At 40.8% G+C, this 18,512-nt stretch overlaps 1 protein-coding gene across 2 annotated transcripts; it reads right to left on the minus strand.

Moving 5' to 3' along the window:
• Positions 1-446: 446 nt before the first annotated feature.
• ENTPD6 (ectonucleoside triphosphate diphosphohydrolase 6) lies at positions 447-18,480 on the minus strand. 2 transcript variants are annotated; one of them, XM_033145049.1, is made up of 14 exons: positions 18,389-18,478; positions 14,570-14,858; positions 13,833-13,909; positions 12,948-13,091; positions 11,967-12,042; positions 10,622-10,657; positions 8,664-8,752; positions 7,542-7,621; positions 6,684-6,748; positions 6,192-6,293; positions 5,669-5,809; positions 3,244-3,300; positions 2,815-2,927; positions 447-1,886 (listed from the first exon to the last, which is right to left on the minus strand). In XM_033145049.1, the coding sequence occupies exons 2-14, from the start codon at positions 14,811-14,813 to the stop codon at positions 1,797-1,799; spliced, it is 1,314 nt and encodes a 437-aa protein (XP_033000940.1). In that variant the 5' UTR covers positions 14,814-14,858; positions 18,389-18,478; the 3' UTR covers positions 447-1,796. The 2 variants fall into 2 exon arrangements, 1 of the variants encoding a protein (XP_033000940.1); XR_004426286.1 differs by lacking the exon at positions 447-1,886 and adding an exon at positions 4,081-4,147 and having other exon boundaries at positions 2,854-2,927; positions 18,389-18,480.
• Positions 18,481-18,512: the final 32 nt, after the last annotated feature.

Genomic DNA, 18,512 nt, shown 5'->3' on the forward strand with positions numbered 1-18,512 from the left:
AATAGAAAAAAACTAGGGTTAAATACAAATTTTTAATTGGCGCAAAGAATAAGGGAGGCTTGCCCTGCTGGACCTATTATGAGGCAGCCTGTCTGGGCTGGATGAAGGAGTGGATGGAATTGAAAGATGCTGGTATCTTGGACCTAAAAGGATTTGATCTAGTGTATGGGTGGCAATGTTATCTGTATTATGATAAAGCTGAAGTGCACAAGGGATTCTCTAATCATGTGATCAGAAAGAATCTGTATAGTGTCTGAGTAAAGTATAAGGATCTCCTAGGAGTAAGACTCCATGCTGGACATCCCCAATGGAGGCAGTTACTGTAAAAAAAAAAAAAAAAACATGGAAAAGAACTGGGGAATATACAGAGATTTTCTTGAATTCAAAGAGGATTCTTAAGATTGGAAAAAAGGAAGAAATAGCAAGAACGGTCACAGACAGGTTTCCATATTTTCAAGTATACAAGATTTTTTTTAAGAAAGACAGGTTTGGGGGCTGCTTGCTATCATTGGTAGGACAACCAATGGTTGGGTCACAACTGGGGTCTCCATCATGTCAAAACCCACCTTCCAGCAGAGAGACACCAATATGCCATTCTAACCGCCTTCCTTTCTGCCATCAACATTAAGGAGAGGGCAGAAGTTTGCTCTTAACCTTTCATTAAAAAATCAACTCAATTTAAGCACTAAGAAATCAGTTTGCTGCTAGCAAGTGAGACACCAACTGGCTTCAGATTGTGGGAAAGGCCTTAAAACCACCAGAACACCGCCAAAATAACCCAGTATGGTACAGACTGTGAAGAACAGAAATGCTGAGTTTCAGAAGATAAATCTCAATGCCTACTGGTAAAGTTGGACAAAGCAAAATACTTTTTTTAAAAGACACCATTTGTTAGTTTCTATACATTTAAGAAAAGTAAAGCAATACCCCAAATGCACACACACACTGCAATATAAAAGTCACACTTGTTTCTGAGACTAGGTTCAGAATGCTTGGTGGAAAGGCAAAAAGCCTGCCTGAGGATGATGTGCTTTTCTCATAGACACTGTAGAATATGATAGAGAATGGCAGGTTTGGCTTGCTGTGAAGTTTCCTCCTGGTCAGCGGAGCAAAGCATGCAAGAAAGAGTTAACTCCTCCTGGAGGTAGAGTCAGCACTTGATTGAAGGATCAGGTGATGCTGGACAGCTGGAAGGGGAGGAAACTTTCCTCAAGCTGCCTGTCATTGAAAAGCTGTGACAGCAAGGCTGACCAATCCCTGATGACAAACACTGTAGAAATACTGCAATGGAGGGAATGAACTGTCCCCAAAATATAGAAAACTAGGCAAATGTGGACAGAGGAGGAGAAAGTAGGTACCCCTGGCAGTCCAAGGAACATGAATATATTCTCATCATAAATCACAGGGTGATTTTTGCATTCATTCCATTTCAGCTGAGGTATGTTGCCCAAGACCTAGATCTCAGCTGCCATGGCCTAGTCCTTTTCAGAACCACCCCCGCCCCGACTTTTAAGTGACACTTTTAGAAAGGTACATAATTTCACAGAGTATTGGTATGTTAAGCTACCAAAAACGAGCACCTGAGTTCCCTGCTGAAAGAGGTCAAGGCCTTTGGAAATGTATTCATGAAATATATACACACACATGTATAGCTTTTACAGTAGTAGTCTTCCAGTAGTGCAGCTTCCAGTAATCTCCAGTCCAAGGAACTGACAAGGTCCATACCTGCTTAGCTTCCACAATGCTGCCACATCACATCCTCCCAGACTCGCTGCATCCCCAAGGCTCCCAAAACCCTAATATTGCAGTTTGTGAAGTGAATCCATATAGTGAAGTATAGCTCCCAGAGCCCAGCTGGTTTCAGTGTTGTTGATTTTTCGAGCAAGCTAAAATGAAAAGTGGAAAAAAATATTGGAAATGATTATGTTTCTCTTGCCTGCATCACACATTCATCACTTGGCCCCTCTGTACTTCATGATTTGCAGCTGTATATGCAAGCCAACTCTATTAAAATGTGTTTTGCCTCAGGTGATATGTAAGTTCTCCGAGTTTGTAGGAGCCATGACGGCCCATTCAGAAGTACAAGCTATCACTTGACATTTCAGTTAAATGATGAATATGCATGTGTGTACTAGCTCTCTAAATAAACAAGGTCATGTGATCCAATAGACACCTAGCTTACATAATGGGAAAGGGGAAAGTCAATGGAGTGGTCAAAATAAGTTCTGCATGTGTTAAAAATTAGTTTGCAAATAGCAGTGTGATTTGTAGTTTAAGAACTTGGTGTGCAATTGGTGCTGGAGCTGTAATGTTCTGGGCAAAACTCCCTCCTTCCTGCAGTCCTCAGTCTCTCTCTTCCACCACTCCCACCCCCAGCTCTTTGCGGTCTACTAACTGAAGCCTTGTTGTCACAAGATGAAAAATATTTTTAAAAAACAAAACCAAGATTTCAAGATACTGCACAGGCAACTCTAAATGAGGAAATATGCAAGTAGGGCTGTATTCAAAGTAGCACTACGTGAATGTTCCAACAACCCAAGGATTTCTGTTTCCACAATGGAATTCTCCTGTCACCTCTATCTGTTCTAGGGGTTTCCCAACTCTCTGCAGCAGATTTGGGGATGGCGTGAGGCATGAGCAGGAGGAAAAGAGATGGGGAGATTCTATTATGCAAGCAGAAATCCTTGCACTCACAAGACATGTTAGTTGAATAGTGCCATATGTGCCTCCCTTTTCAAAACCTGCAGAATGCTTGTTTTGTGAGATAGCCTCTTCTCACATTTAGCTCTAAATACAGTGGTTAAGAATGATTACCTTAAGAACATGGCTCTTTGGAAAGCCTAGTTCTTCCAAAAGCAAACTGACGTATGTGAGATCCATGCAGAGAAAAGGATGCTCTCCTTCTTGATCTTCCATGGTTTTACACACTTTGGGGATGGAAATAGAAAAATGAGCTGTAAAAAGCAGATTGTATTTCCACAATACTTTTGCCACTAGAGGTGTATAGTTTTAGGACCCACCTTATTTTTCTGATGGTAAGTTATTTTATACTGTTTTCAATATTGTGTTTTAATGTTGCAACCCACCCTGGAATCTTAGGCTGAAGTGTGGGTAATTAACAATAGCAACAATGACATTTTCAGTGCTGGTCCTCCAGTGGGCTACAGTTTTAACTGTCAGCCTCTTAATGATGCTTTCCTTGTTCACACATAAGCAAGCAAACAGAAAGATGAAGTGGCTTACCATTCTTTGCAACAGCTTCAAATTCACCAACTGCTAGGGTCCCTCCTTTTTCATTATCTAAAAAGAGAAAAGGGGCTCTTCAGTTGTAGAGGAAGAGAAGGAAGAGTTGTGCTGGAGTAACACCCAGCCTACAGGTATTCTAAATGCATAGTTCAAGCAGTAACTGCTCTGTGCATTTCAAACTGAACTTTTTAGCTTAAGGCTCAGTGAGGTAGGCAAACCTGTCTGGCTTTCAGACTGAACATAATTAAATGCTCCTCCATTCAGAAAAATGCACATAGAAAACTAGCATGCTGGGGGGGGGGCAAAGATCTACACTGGTATATAGTGAGGTCTTGCTTCCCAAGATCTAGCCTTCTACATGGATGGACTTTCCTTTCTTTGAGTCCTCAGTTGTAGTCCATTGTGGAATAGACAAGACTCAAGTTTATCATCAGTGAGATCCAGGCCCTTTCTAGAGACAGAATCTACAGTTTGTCTTGTATTGAGACTGAGTAAGTTATGGTCTGCAGGTTGTGTTTGGTGCAGGGATACCATTTTTCTTCTCCCACCATGGCACAACTATTTGGCCAGAATGACCTCACTTTAAAAAAGAAAAAGAAAAAAAATTGCATGCATGCACAAGTTAAGAGGTTTTCTGTTCTCCTAATTAAGTTGCTAGAGTGCACATCCAGGAAAAACGCAGTCCTGAAGAAGACAGGTACTTCTCTTTACATCCCACCACAAGAAGCCAGCTATGTCAACCGTACTGGACACACTAATCCTGTCTTGATCTCTGCTAGGCATGTGCACCAGTTTTGGGGTGTGGAACAACATGAGTCAAAGCACCCTACATACCTTGACTGTGGGGATGGGAAGTACTGAGACAGAGCAGAGCTGTCTGGATGCATCACTGCTAATGCTCCTAAGAATGACGGGAAAAACAGCAGACTTTGGCCACTGGAAGTGATGCCGCAAAATACAGTTTTGTGTTCAGTTGTAACAGTGTGCTGGCAACAGAGGCTATGTTTACAGCCATCCTAGTTGTGCTAGAGAATCACATTATGCTCTTTCATTGTAATGTGATACAATAAGGGCTGTGAATAGCACAAATATGAAGCATAAACCAAGCCTTCCTGGGATCATTTTTGCATTTTCATTTTGTATTTTTCTGTTGTGAACAGACCTGGAATCTTTGGATGAAGGGTGGCATACAAATTTAATTAATTAATTAAATGCTTTTTGTTTCTGACAATGGGACTCCAGAGAGAGATTGAAGGAAGTCCATGGGAAATTCAGGAAGTTTAATCCTTCATGGGAGTCAGAAGCAGGAGGAAGTCGGTTGATATAAAGTTGACTTGTAGGAACAGAAAGAATCAGAAGTCTATTGAATTAAATCCTCTTCCACTATACTTGCTTTTAGAAAATTAGCTAGTAGGGTTAATGGTGACAAATTTCAGAACTGGTCTCGACTCTGTTGCAGCCCATAACGAGTCCTGTAGTGCCATACACATTAACAAATTGGTCGGGGCTTAAACTTTCATCATGGGCCAAAACCTATCTCAAAGATGCAAAAGTGTGTTATCCTCAGCTGACGGATTGGGGTAGACAGAGTATTTATTTCTGTACTTATTTATTTTATTTATATTCTACTTTTTTCTCCAAGGAGCTCAAAGTTGTGTACACAGTTAATCCCCCTCATTTAATCTCCACAACAACCCTGGGAGGAAGGTTAGGTTGAGAGGCAGTAACTGGCCCAAGGTCACCCATGAGCTTCATGGCCATGCAGGGATTTGAACCCTGGTCTCCGGGGTCCTTGTCAAACACACTAACCACTATACCAGACTGGCTCTCATACAGTATAATAGCTCAGTATAGAAGAGTATAGGAGAGGAGTATTATTACAAAGTGGAGTCGGCAATACAAAGTCTAAATGTGTGCACCATTACTATGCAGTGTTGAATGAAAGCAAAAATCCAGTGGGAAGAGTAAAAGATCCAGTTAAATCTGGGAGTGACTCAGTTCCAACTGCATTTAAATTGATAGCGGGTACATTAACACCTAACAAAGCACAGCTACTTTCTGTAGCGAGCTAGTCACTCCCAATCTCTCTTGAGACCACTGTGTCATATCTACACTTGAATTTTAGCTCAGCAATTTCATATGGGCGTTTGTCTCACTTTGGGAAGGGCCATAGCTCAGTGGCTCAGTGTCTGCCTTGCAAGCAGAAAGTTCCAGGTTCGATTCCCACTGGCATCTCCAGGTAAGGCTGGAAAAGACTCCTGCCTGAAATCCTGGAGGGCCGCTGCCAGCCAGTGTTGACAGTACTGAGCTAGATGGACCAAATGGTCTCTCTATAAGGCAGTTTTGCATGTCCCTAAATCTCAAACAAGAACACTACTGTCAATCACCTTTATATTACTAGTGAAATCAAAAGCAATTTTACCTATTAAACCAGCATCCACTGCCAAATCGTAATAGTAGGAAAAAGCATAAAAATCCAAATCCTTTACTTCATCTGTCCTATGAACCTTCGTGCTGATCAGTTTTGCTATTTCATTGGAACATGATTCGAAGAGAGGTTTTCCTAAAAGCAGGGGGGAAACACCCTTAATAATTCAACTTTAGTGACGACATTCAAGTATGTGGGACTTGCAGAGTAAACAGTTTTAGAACATTGTTCAGTTGTAAACAAGTGACGTTATAAGGACACCAAGCAGGCAACAGTACATATCTAATATTACTTAACAGAAGTACAAAATCCCAATATAGAGCATTCTGATTAAATAAGGAGTCAATATCTCTAAAGTGTAATCACTAGCAGGGGCACATAATTCAGTAAATTCTCCCCCTTCCACTTTCAAAATTCTCTCCTTTCCCATGCCACTCTGGAGATTCCCGATCCAAGTTAATGGAGATACTGAAGGGAAATGTGCATTACCAAATGAAGAGATGACCAGTTACTATACCTGCCTTCTGCCCTTTAATTCTGTATATTATCTTGGCATGCTCCCATTCACCCTGGAAACCAGGCGATAAGCAGGAACTTGTAAGATCTTCACCTTCCTTTACTGTAAAAGGGAAAGAAATGCAAAGACACAAGGAGAAAGAGTTCATATGGAGATTTTGATCTTGCCCACCCACAAAGCATTTCCCCATCCCTCTATTCAGCCACACAAATCTCAGAACATTTAAATCCTGTTCCTACAACTGCACAACCTTCATCCTTTACTTGAGAGGCAGCAGGAATCTTATCTTTTTCAGGCTAAATGATCTAAATATAATTTTAGCATCAATTTTCTAGCTATCAAGCAGACACGGTATAAAGAAAAGCTGGCAAGATCCCTTATGTACAAAGATGGGCTGCTATTTGGTTATCTATATAGCACAAAGCTCAGGTTAAACAGAAGCATCTAAAAACCTAAAATCCTCATCACTCAAACTTAATGTACAATACTTACAGGCTTGACCTTCAACTCCTCCTAAAATCGCCAGCCTTGCCGACATTAACCCAAGTCCCAAGTAACTGTGGAGGAGGTAAAACATGATCAAACACTCATGGCACTGAGGCAGAGTTCATTTTTATTGTTACATGGTATCCGTTAAGGCTTGTCTCTAAATAAACAATACACACACAGAAACAGAATCTGCTATTGGCAGCTATTAAGTTGGCAATTAAGTTGGCAGCTATTAAGTTTTTAAACTGTCAGAAAATATGAACTGATTTTTGTTCCAGAGATAGAAACTATGGTTTATATGAAAAAAGCAATCTCTTAGGATATATCAGGGTAAAGTGTGCATAAAAATGCATATATTAGTGAAAGTATTGTACAAAACCAGAAATATTAGGGACTATCACTTTGTATAAATGTGTGTATTAGTCAAATCTAAAAAAAAGTAGTATAAACACAGACAATTCGGAAACACTGGCCGGCGAGTGCTCCAACTGGAGAACAACCTTTACCAAAGGCGTCATGGACTTTGAAGATACTCGAACACAGGACAAAAGGGAGAAATGTGCTAAGAGGAAGGCACATTTGGCAAACCCTTGCCCTGATCAACTCCCACCTGGAAACCTATGTCCCCACTGTGGAAGGAGGTGTGGATCCAGAATTGGCCTCCACAGTCACTTACGGATTCACTGTTAAGACTGTGTTCATGGAAGACAATCTTACTCGGCTACAAGTGATCGCCAAAGAAGATAATAGGAGAAATTCACAACAACCTTTAAAAATGGGGAAATGTGTTGAATGGAATTTTAGATTGGAAAAATGAGAAACTAAAATGGATAGACTTGCCCATTCCTACTTACAACTAACCTGTGTGAATACAGCTGGTATGTGGTATTAAACATCTGAAATGAAGTGATGCGGCCAGCAGAGGAGCTCTCCAGAGCGGTCTATAAAGAGAAAGAAATTGAACACTCTATGAATGCTCCATACAAAGCAAAGCAGAATAATAAACCCAATTATTTCAGGAGTGTTGAACAAGAGTGTTCTGAAGGGTTTAGAACTTTATGGTATTTATGTAGCCAGGCATCGTAAGTACCATAAAAAATAAGCAGGAAAACTTGGCTTTGAGCATCCTATCAGGTTGAATGTAGAAAAAAGAATGCGCAGGTTATTGTGTGTTAGGAAACCTGATTAAATACCAACCCCTTTTAATGGCACTTTCCATTTCAAATAAACGACAAAGTGTGGTTCATACATGTTTAGAACTGGTAGCTGATCTGAAATATCCAAAAGTTTATTACATTTCTCTCTCACCTTTCTTTCAAGGAGTTCAGATATTATTGTTGTTTTTAATTTATTTATTTATATCTTGCCATTTTCCCCTGACAGGGACTCAGGGAAAGTTCCATCCCTTCCCCCATTTTACCCTCACAACCACCCTATGATGTAGGTTAGTTTAGGAATATCACTTATGATAAAGTATGATTGTTTCTTGTGGAGCTGGTGGTGCTCACACACATATGTTTTACACAGCAGTCACATGACACCATCCTCAACAAAATGATGTTCCACGCCCCCCCCCCCCAAACAACAACACAGAAACAGTATATCCAGATGAAGTGATGGGTGGCAGGGATAAGGGGTGGCATTTTGATGAGGGCATTGCGTGAACTATGTGAAAAACCTGCATGGATAAATAGCACCGAACAGTCCATATCTCAAAGACATTGAATCATACTAGGGTAACAGCTCGTGTGTTCAGCTCTACAGCCTTCAAGCCCAGGGGAAAGTGTTGCCTTGAGGGGGAAAATGCTGGAATGAAAGGTCAACCTGCTTCTTCTCAAGCACAAAGTTCTGAATATACACTCCAAGCAATATGTTTGACACTCAGAAATCAAACTAGAAGCAGAGCAAAAGGGGGGGGAAGCAACACATCAATTGGTCGTTCATTACAACTGACATGACTAAGGGGACCCGTGTTCTTGTTACCTTAGTGCTTGGGCGAAATGTGATCTGAATTGAGCCACCTCCCAAATCCAGCATTCCTACACACCTCTTTCTTGGAGCATTCAAGCTATCTGAAATGTATTATTTGATAAAACAAAGTTAATAGTGTGTTTAGTCATTATACCTCGGGCACAGCATCTGCGTGGAATTATGCTCTATGAACAAAATGTGAGATCATATTAAATAATTTATTTTAAACGAGAAATCCTAACCACACCTACTCAGAAGTAAATAAGGGTTACTGTCTAAGAATTTTAAATGGGCATCTTTTAAAAATTCATTTGCAAATATTACTTTTTTCAACAAATCAAATTAATTAGCTGCTGAGTGAGCAATGTGTTATGTGCCACCATGCTCTGAAACACTGTTTAATATTTGTACTTATGGTGCAAATGCAAGAAGTATATTTTTTGTATTATATATATATATATTTTTTGTAAATATTTTTTATTGATTTTATCCAGTTACAAACAGAAAACAAATGAGTACAATAACTTTATAAATAAATAACAGTTTACAAATTATAACACACCAAACCTATAAGTCATGAATCCTAGAACTTCCCTTCTTTCATAATAAGTCTTCCTTATATCATGCTTTATATTTCGCACTTCAGATACATTACATACATTTGATTCCTCCTTTACATCTTATTTCTAACTTTCCATCATCTCTTCCAAAATATAATTCCAATCTTTAAATATTTCGCCTTCTAATTTGATTTTATAATACCATCTTCATTCATATTTATATGCCTTGAGTTATATGCCCATATTTCACGTCTTACAAACCTTTTCCAAATATTCCATAAACTTGCCCCACTCGTTTTTAAACGTTTCCTCCCCCTGCTGTCTGACTCTCATTGTCATTTTAGCTATTTCCATAAATTCAGTGATTTTCTGTTGCCACTGCTGCACAGTTGGTATTGTCTTTTGTTTCCAGACCTGGGCCAGCAGTAGTCTCGCTGCCGTTGTAGCATATAGAAAAAACTTCTGGTCTGAAATTTTAATCTCTGGTCCGACCATCCCTAGAAGGAATGCCTCTGGTAATTTTTTGAAGGTATACTTAAATATTTTTTTAAGTTCATTATAGATACTTTCCCAATATTGTTTTACAAGATCACATGTCCACCAAAGATGAAAAAACTCCCCGTCATTCACCTCACACTTCCAACACTTTTTACTTCCTTTTTTATACAATTTCTTAAGCTTAATTGGGGTGAGGTGCCAACGGTACATCATCTTATATAAGTTCTCCTTCAAAGATGTACACGCTGTGAATTTCATATTTGTATTCCATAATCTTAACCATTTAGCAAATTCGATGTTGTGACCGATGTCCATGGCCCACCTTATCATCACAGTTTTAACCTCCTCGTCTTTCAAATTCCATTCAAGCAAGTAATCATAAGCCTTGGATAAGATTTTTGTATTATTTTGAACGACCTCCTTTTCTAACCATGACCTTTCTGGTTTGAAACCTTTCATTTTTTTGGGTTTTGCGAGTTTTTAGTTGACTCGCGAGACGAATTCGTCTATGGCTGTTTTTCGCAAGACGAATTCATCTGGCGAGGTACCACTGTAAGCCGGCACCGGACCGCACCGCGTTTTAAAGCTGCAGCCTTAAAACGCGGCATGGCGCGGCTCCGGTGCTGGTCGGAAGGGGCCCTTGGACTTTCCCCCCCATAGGAACGCATTAATTAAATTTTAATGCGTTCCTATGGGAAACGGTGCCTCGCAAGACGAAATTTCCGCAAGACAAAAAGTCTTGTGGAACGAATTAATTTACAGTGGTGCCTCGCTCTGCAAGACATTTCTTGCGGAAATTCGTTCCGCAAGACTTTTCGTCTTGCGGAAATTTCGTCTTGCGAGGCACCACTGTAAATAATTATAAAACATAAGGGTCATCATTAACAGATCACAATTTACTTTTATAGATACCTGTTAAGAAGTTGACAGTGATCCATGCTGAAATACCTGGTTTTAAAAATTGAAATTATGTGATTAGACAAAAAGTAGTTTTCCACCTCTAGTAATTAATATAAATAATACATGAATGCATGAACAGGACACGTTTGCTCAGTTAGGGTCTCTCCAAACTGAACAAATGGGCAAGAGAATGGCAGAGAAGATTCATTAGTGTAAGCAAATGGAAGTGATGCATGCTGCGACAAATAGCTTATCTTCAGGGGAGAATGCATCCTATTATGCAGCCAAAATTGCAGCACTTGCCCACACGTGGGAGGAATCGGCAGATTCGGGTGGACCCTGAAGTTTAAAAAAGTACAAATCTTAAGAAAAAAAACCTAAGGGGGACCTCTCAAAACAGACCTGTAAGAACTCAGTGGCAGGGAGTGCTGTCTGGCTGAATGGGGAAAAAACTGACTTCAAAGCTGGAGGAGGAATGGAAATTGCCTTGCCTTTGGTGGTCTTCAGTTGCAAGTTCACTGAGGCATGGACTTGCTTCTTTGTTTTGCTCTGTACTTGCCACATGGAGATACAGTGCTGTGTAGCTATTTAGCAGCAACAACAACTTCCCTTGGTTTCACAGAGGTTAGGATTTTATTGCCAAATTAAAAGTAATTTTATGAAACCACTGAAAAGAAAATTTGCTTACCGTATATACTCGAGTATAAGCCGACCCAAATATAAGCCGAGGCACCTAATTCCCCTACAAAAACCTGGGAAAGCTTATTGACTCAAGTATAAGCCGGTTCACCTTTGCCGCTGTGGTAGAGGAGGAGGAACGAGCAGCCCGAAAGCAGCCCTTCGGGCTGCTCCTTCCTCTTCCTCCTTTGCTGCTGTGGAGCTGACCCCGTCGCAGGGTTTCGAACCACCATTCTTCTGATCGGCAAGCCCTAGGGCTCTGTGGTTTAACCCACAGCGCAATGTTCCCTTGTGTTATACAGAGAAGGCTGGGATCCTGTCCTCTTTAAGCAGGAGCCAGGGAAAGTGAGCACCTGTGGGGTTTTAATACTTCCTTAACTGATAGGCTTTCTGCCTTCTAGGGTCTAAAGTTTGCATTTATGTGAGCAGTTCAGGAATGGAACAAGCTGCCTGGGGAGAGTAAAGAACCACCGTTCTTGTACACTTCTTAAGGAATGGTTGACTGGGGTGAGCAGGTGGCGGCACGAGCGAAGAGAAAGGGCTTCTTTCTCGCCGACCCCACCGCCCGCCTCACTTGAGTATAAGCCGAGGGCAGCTTTTTCAGCACAAAAAATGTGCTGAAAAACTAGGCTTATACTCAAGTATATACAGTAATTGCGGACAAAAGCAAGATCCCCACCTTCATCTGTTCCATCCATTACAGAGACACAGTCACTCCTTACAAGGAACGGAGATTCTTGAAAGGTGTCCTTTACCTAAATTTGAAATAAGACTAATTTTTTGGGGGTGTTTTAAAAAACCATCCCTCCACACCCACAAAAAAGCACGTACAGCATTTATAAACCATTTCCTGGTAGCAGCCCAGATGAAGATCACATTCTTATGGAGAAGTGGTGATTAACCATGCAAGTGCTATGACAGGGTTTAGAAGCTTGCATTTGTAGACAAAGTAACACAGCATTTGCAGAGTAGTCAGAGGCGGCGTTACGCAGAATTTTTTTTATGATGACTCCCTTCATTTCTTTCATGAATTCCTCACCAGAAGAACCTAACTAGCTTCTGTTCACTTTTGTTTTTGATTAACTATGTTATCCTGCATTTTATATTGATACTCTGGATTTTCTTCATTTAGCTATCGTGTCACAGAACCCCCTTCCAGGTTTAAAGAAGGTTGTTGCCAATTTCGCAAGCCTGCTGTTGTAATCCATCCTGCATGTTTGCCATTTATAGATATAATAATAATACTAATAATAATAATACTAATAATAATACTAATACTAATAATAATAATAATAATAATAATAATAATTTATTATTTGTACCCCGCCCATCTGGCTGGGTCTCCCCAGCCACTCTGGGCGGCTTCCACCAAACATTAAAATACATTTAAAATACCCTTTCCAAAGTGCATAATGAGGAAGCACAGTTCATCTATGTATTTTATATTTCTGTCTCCAGACTGTTAACTGCACCCTGTCAGATAAAAACTCATTTATGATGCAGCCGTCCTTTTGAGATTGTGCTATTCACTTTTATGCCTCAAAGTTTATTAGCTAGTGGATGGAAGTAAGGATGTTGGATTATTTTGGCGAGACCGATAGCATAACGCATATAATATGTGCAGCTAACTTAGTTACAAAAGACAGCAGAAGCAAAGTACCTTATCCAGCAATTTCTGTGCCTTTTCTTTTGGCAGCAGTCTTAAGCCAGCTGTTGCTTTAAGGACCAAAGGAGTGGACTTCCACAATTCCAAAGGAACATCTTCTTTAGCAACTGTCAGTAGCTCATTTATTCCTTGAACACTCTGGAGAGATGATAGATAGATAAATGTGCTTCTATTTTAGCACTTAAAAAATGAAGACTTTGGTAGAGATACACGCACATTAGTATTCATGTTTTGCTCATAACTTCCCATTTCCCAGTTCCAGATACATGAAGATCTTTTTTTGCCACCACCATTCTGAGATCCTGCATCAGTCTTCAGCCAAAATAAAGCAAGGGTGCAGAGCCTCTGGCCTGAGGGCTAAAGGTGCAAGGAAGTTATAGAGGCCTCTTCAGGGCATGTCAGACTCTGTTTTAAGTACTTTGGTTCCAGCTGTTTGACATGAGTAGTCCTGAGTGCCAAGGCTAGGCTCCGTTCCTACTGCTCAGCAGTGACATTTTGAAGCTAAAAGAACCTCTAATTTATAACTTGGTCCTTTAGCACAATGTCACAACAGCATTCACGTTGGAACTTCACAATGTCCTACAAAGTGGCAGGACAAGCCTTTCAAAGCTGCAAATCCACAAGACTTGGGCATCTTGTTGAAGTACCAAGTGTAGTGCTATTTAACAGAATGTAACTTATTTCTGTAACCTAGTGACTGGAAAAGTGTCAACTGGATAATGCCACTGCCTACATGTTTACACAGTAAGTGTCTGTGTGTTCAGTGGTGCTTACTCCCAGGAAAGTATGGACAGGATTGTAGCATAAATTGCTGAATTTTCACATTACAGAAAGTGAGAATCACAGACATATCCTCTTGACGAATAAAGTTCAAATTACCTTATCAACACTGTCAGCATATGCAGAAAGTCCTGGCTTTAGTGCTCTGAATGTGGTATGGATTAATTTAGGAATTTCTGTTAAAGAAGTGCAATAGAATTGAGTTAATTTGGAATTTAAAAAATTATACACTGAAGGCCAAGATAACGCCACTGTCCAGGGATTGACGTGAAACCCTGCTACACAATATGGTTAACATTAACGGCTCATATGAACACTGTAATTAGGCTGCATCGTCTGAAGGCAATGTTCAAATTCAGCCTTTGAATTAGATCTCAACTAAGCTCTTCCATCTCCACAGATATCAATAGCTCCAGGTTAGGTGTACAGAATAAAAATTAAGATAAAGAACTCACTATTGGCTATGTTTCCCTAGCAACACATCCCTTTCATCCTGAAGAAAGTAATGAAGCCTTGCATGCTATATTGCCATAATACAGATAACACAACAGAAGTGGTCTGAGGACCTATCTCTTCACACCTAAAACCTGCATAGCACTTACAGAGCCTCTTGTGCCTACTCACACATTTTATCTTAAGACTCTTACAAAATGCAGACTCCTGGCTTTATCAGCAACCATTTTTCTCTCTCCTTGCCCCCACTTTGTTTATCTAGCCTGATGAAGAACTGTTGAAAACTCAAAAACTTGCATGCTGTCCTGTGACGTTTCAGTTGCTCTAATAAAGGTACTGTCCCAATACAAATTTTGCAGTTTAACTGAAATATATTAGCCTACCTTTTGGCTTTTGTGTGAATTTGAATATGTGTATTCGAGTCCCAGTGCTTCCAGCATCAAACATGATTCCATAAAGAACTTCCTGATCTGTTCTGGATGTTTCACTTTTGAGCTGTTTTTCTAAATCATTGACGGCAGCTTTTGTTTTAAAGTCCAAATGCCATTTTACATATACCGCATAAATAGCAGCACATGTAAAAACTGCAAAAGCGTAGAACAGTTTTGGTATCTTCATAACTTTCATTAATCTTTCTTGATTCACTTAAAACTGGAGTTACGTATGACGGCTCTGCAATTAAAAACAAATAATTATTCACTAAAGTAACCAATGCTACTTCCTTGCACTGCTCTTTTTCAATATTTACTTAAAATATCAAACTGAAACTGCTGGAAGTTCCTGCTCACTAAGAAAAAGTTACCAGAACCTATTTGTTAAATGCAAAGTATCCTGAAAGACTGCTTCATTTGAAAATATGTGGGATCCATCATAAACAGCCTCAATACAGCACAAAATTTTGATATTTTCCTTGTGTCTTTAGTCTTGAAGAATCATTTGACATATAAAAAGTTACAGGTGTGACATAAAGATGCCCACTAATTAAAAAGTGCCTTAATATTTAGAATTATGAAGATATCCCTAAAGAAAGAACATTTAATTTTTTAAAACTACGAAGACTGGTTTTAAAAAACTTGTTTATGCTATAGAATTACACAAAATACTGATGAAAAAACAAGGTCATATTTTGCAATTAGACCGACAATTAATTTATTAGAAGGGAAAAGGACAATTAAGATCTACACAGAAATGTCACCTATATTTAACTTTAAGAACTCCAGGGCTAGGAACATATGAGCTAACTGAAAATGGAAACACATTGGCTTGAAAATGAGGGGGTGCAAGAGAAAATGGTAGAATTCCAATATGAACACAAGTGCATGTGGTTAAGATAATGAAGCTAGCTTATTGAGACAGGTTATACAAGTCTTTGAAAAGTTTTCTGTACTGGCCAAACATTATCAAAGCATCTTAAAAAATGATGTGGATACAAAGTTATACTGGCCCAACACTCTGGGCCACATTCAACTAACCTGTTGTGCTGCTAGTGGAAGCCAGCAGAAAGACTCCCACTAATGCAAAGGGACCCCCCCCCCTCTTTCTGCGCCAAATATGCTCCAAAATGTCAGAAAAAAACCCCAGCATGGTGGGGGAGGGAGGAAATGGGAGATTGCTCCATCCAGCAAGCAGAAACACTTTTGCCGACAGAACAATTGTATTAGTACAATCTTGAAATCCACCCTTTGAACTTATGCCCTTTTGAAGAAGAAGAGTTTGGATTTGATATCCCGCTTTTCACTACCTGAAGGAGTCTCAAAGCGGCTAACATTCTCCTTTCCCTTCCTCTGTGAGGTGAGTGGGGCTGAGAGACTTCAAAGAAGTGTGACTAGCCCAAGGTCACCCAGCAGCTGCATGTGGAGGAGTGGGGACGTGAACCCGGTTCCCCAGATTACGAGTCTACCACTCTTAACCACTACACCACACTGGCTCTCTTGAAACATTTCTTCTGCATCAACAATTAACCAACCACATTCAGAATAAAGGTTTCACAATCTGCCTCTTAACTTGGGTAAGGTTTCAGTTAGAATATGGTGGGTATGTTATGAGGGTCATTTCCTTCAGGTTTACAAGTTCCTTCCTCTGTTTACATAAGGACTGTCTTGTTTATCCTTATACAGTGGTACCTCGGGTTACATATGCTTCAGGTTCATAGCTGTCAACTTTTCCCTTTTCTTGCGAGGAATCCTATTCGGAATAAGGGAATTTCCCTTAAAAAAGGGAAAAGGTGACAGCTATGTTCAGGTTACATACTCCGCTAACCCAGAAATAATGCTTCAGGTTAAGAACTTTGCTTCAGGATAACAACAGAAATCATGCTCTGGTGGCGCAGCGGCAGCGGGAGGTACCATTAGCTAAAGTGGTGCTTCAGGTTAAGAACAGTTTCAGGTTAAGAACGGACCTCTGGAACGAATTAAGTACGTAACCAGAGGTACCACTGTACTTGTTCTCCACCTAGAAAGGAACCTGTGTGCTTTGCCTAAGGACGTTGTGTATTCTGGTACAGTTCATCTCTAAGAACACAGGCCTTTTCATGAAAGAGCAAAACATGGCCATTAGATTTAGATTTTTAGCTTGCACCATCTGAGGAGCCCAATTCAGTAATAAAGGGAGCCTCTTCCCCACCCAAACAGAGCAATTCAATTCTCTTTGAGAACAAGTTGTTAAACTAATTCTTAGGTGTGTAAACTGTTTACTCAAGGCTATGGCAAAGTCAATTTAACAAGATCCAGGAAAGAAACTGGAAAATATGATTAAAAGTAATGTTAATAGACTGTTAAGGTGACTTGAAGATTGTAGGGCCCCAGGAATTAAATCCTTGTCTGAAATGGAATCTGTGCTCTTGCCTTACAGATGAATTAAGATAACCACCAACAGCATGGGCATGCAAATACGGAAGTTGCACATACATACTTGCATCAAGGCTCTAGGTCAGACTTTAAGTTACCGGTACCACTGAACTGCTGCTTGCATTTTCTGCACCTGTAATTGGAATGCAAAACCCATGATGCCTAAGATGCACGTTCTGTTGAAAAATGCTTCTCTTCTGCTCTCTGTGCTGCATTAACCAACACACTGCAGACTGGAAAGCATTCTTAGCATGTAAAAATCCTGTCAAGTTAGAGTGGAACAAAATTAACAATTTAACTAATTCTTTTAATTTAATATCAATTAAAAATAAAGAGAATGTTTAAAATTAAAGTTGAATTCAAGCATGTTAAATCTGATTTCTTAAAAAGTGAATTTAACAGCCCACTATTAAGTACCAAGTAAAACACAGTCTTTCACTGTAAATGAATAACCATGGAGAAAACACGTTTTTTGAGGTCAATATGCTAAATTAGTATAGGGTCAAGGGTTATCTAGTTCAGCATCCTGTTCTCACAGCAGCCAGCTAGGTGCCTGTGGGAAATCTACAAGCACTACCTCTGACCATGAAGGCAGAACACAGCCACCATAGCTAGTAGCCATTGATAGCCGCCTCCTCCTCCATTTTTTGCCTAATCCTCTTTTAAAGCCATCCAAGTTGGTGGCAAACACTACATCTTGTGGGAGCGAATTCTGTAATTTAGCAACACACGGCGTGAAGTACTTTCTTTTGTCTGTCCACGCGAGTCCTAGTGTTAGGAGAGGCAGAAAAACCAACTTTCTTCATTATCTCCTATCGCTCTGCCTCTTACTCGGCTTCTCTCTGAATTAACAAGCCGCAAACGCTGCTTTTGCTGCTGACAGCCTTATCCCTGCAGGAGTTTACCTACCCACTGGAAGCCACCTGAAGCAAGGGGTCACCGCCACATCTTATGGCAGGGAGTTCCACAGTGGAGCAGCTTCCTAGCGACAAGCTACACCTGACAGGACAGAACAGCCTCCTCACCCCACCGACCGACCCCGCCCTCCTTCACAGCCAGTTACTGTTTTTTAAAGGGGGCTCGGGAGGGCTCCTCTCTCCTCCTGAACCCTTACCCCCTCCCACCGAATTTAGCGCCCTCCGAGAGAGTAATGCGACGGAGCTCCATGAGGACTAGCCTATTGCAAAGTACGTGCCGGAAGCCGACGGCGGCTTTCTCTCAGCCTCTCGCAAGGCGCATTATGGGAGGGGCCGCTGCGCCCCCCTCCGCCAGCCCGCACGGACGAGCCGGCTGCTTCCTGGAAGCCCCTTCCCCGGGCTCGCCTCGGAGGAAGGGTGGGAGATGCGCCCGACTCACCTCAAGCTGGCGGCTCAGCCGTCTGGAAGCCAATTCGGCTCTCCGGCCGCTCTCGCTGAGGCCTCCATTTCCCATCCCGCCCTCGCATTCGACGGTTGACCGTTTGGCGCGAGGGGGGCTTAGT

The sequence above is a fragment of the Lacerta agilis genome, chromosome 3 (genome assembly GCF_009819535.1).
Source record: "Lacerta agilis isolate rLacAgi1 chromosome 3, rLacAgi1.pri, whole genome shotgun sequence".
In the NCBI taxonomy this organism is placed as follows: domain Eukaryota; kingdom Metazoa; phylum Chordata; class Lepidosauria; order Squamata; family Lacertidae; genus Lacerta; species Lacerta agilis.

Coding starts and splice junctions, on each gene's coding strand:
- ENTPD6 (XM_033145049.1), bottom strand. CDS start 14,813: ATGAAAGTTATGAAGATACCAAAACTGTTCTACGCTTTTGCAGTTTTT. Junction 7,622..8,663: donor CATTTCGCCCAAGCACTAAG/GTAACAAGAACA, acceptor TTCTCTTTATAG/ACCGCTCTGGAGAGCTCCTC. Junction 3,301..5,668: donor AGTGGATGCTGGTTTAATAG/GTAAAATTGCTT, acceptor TTCTCTTTTTAG/ATAATGAAAAAGGAGGGACC.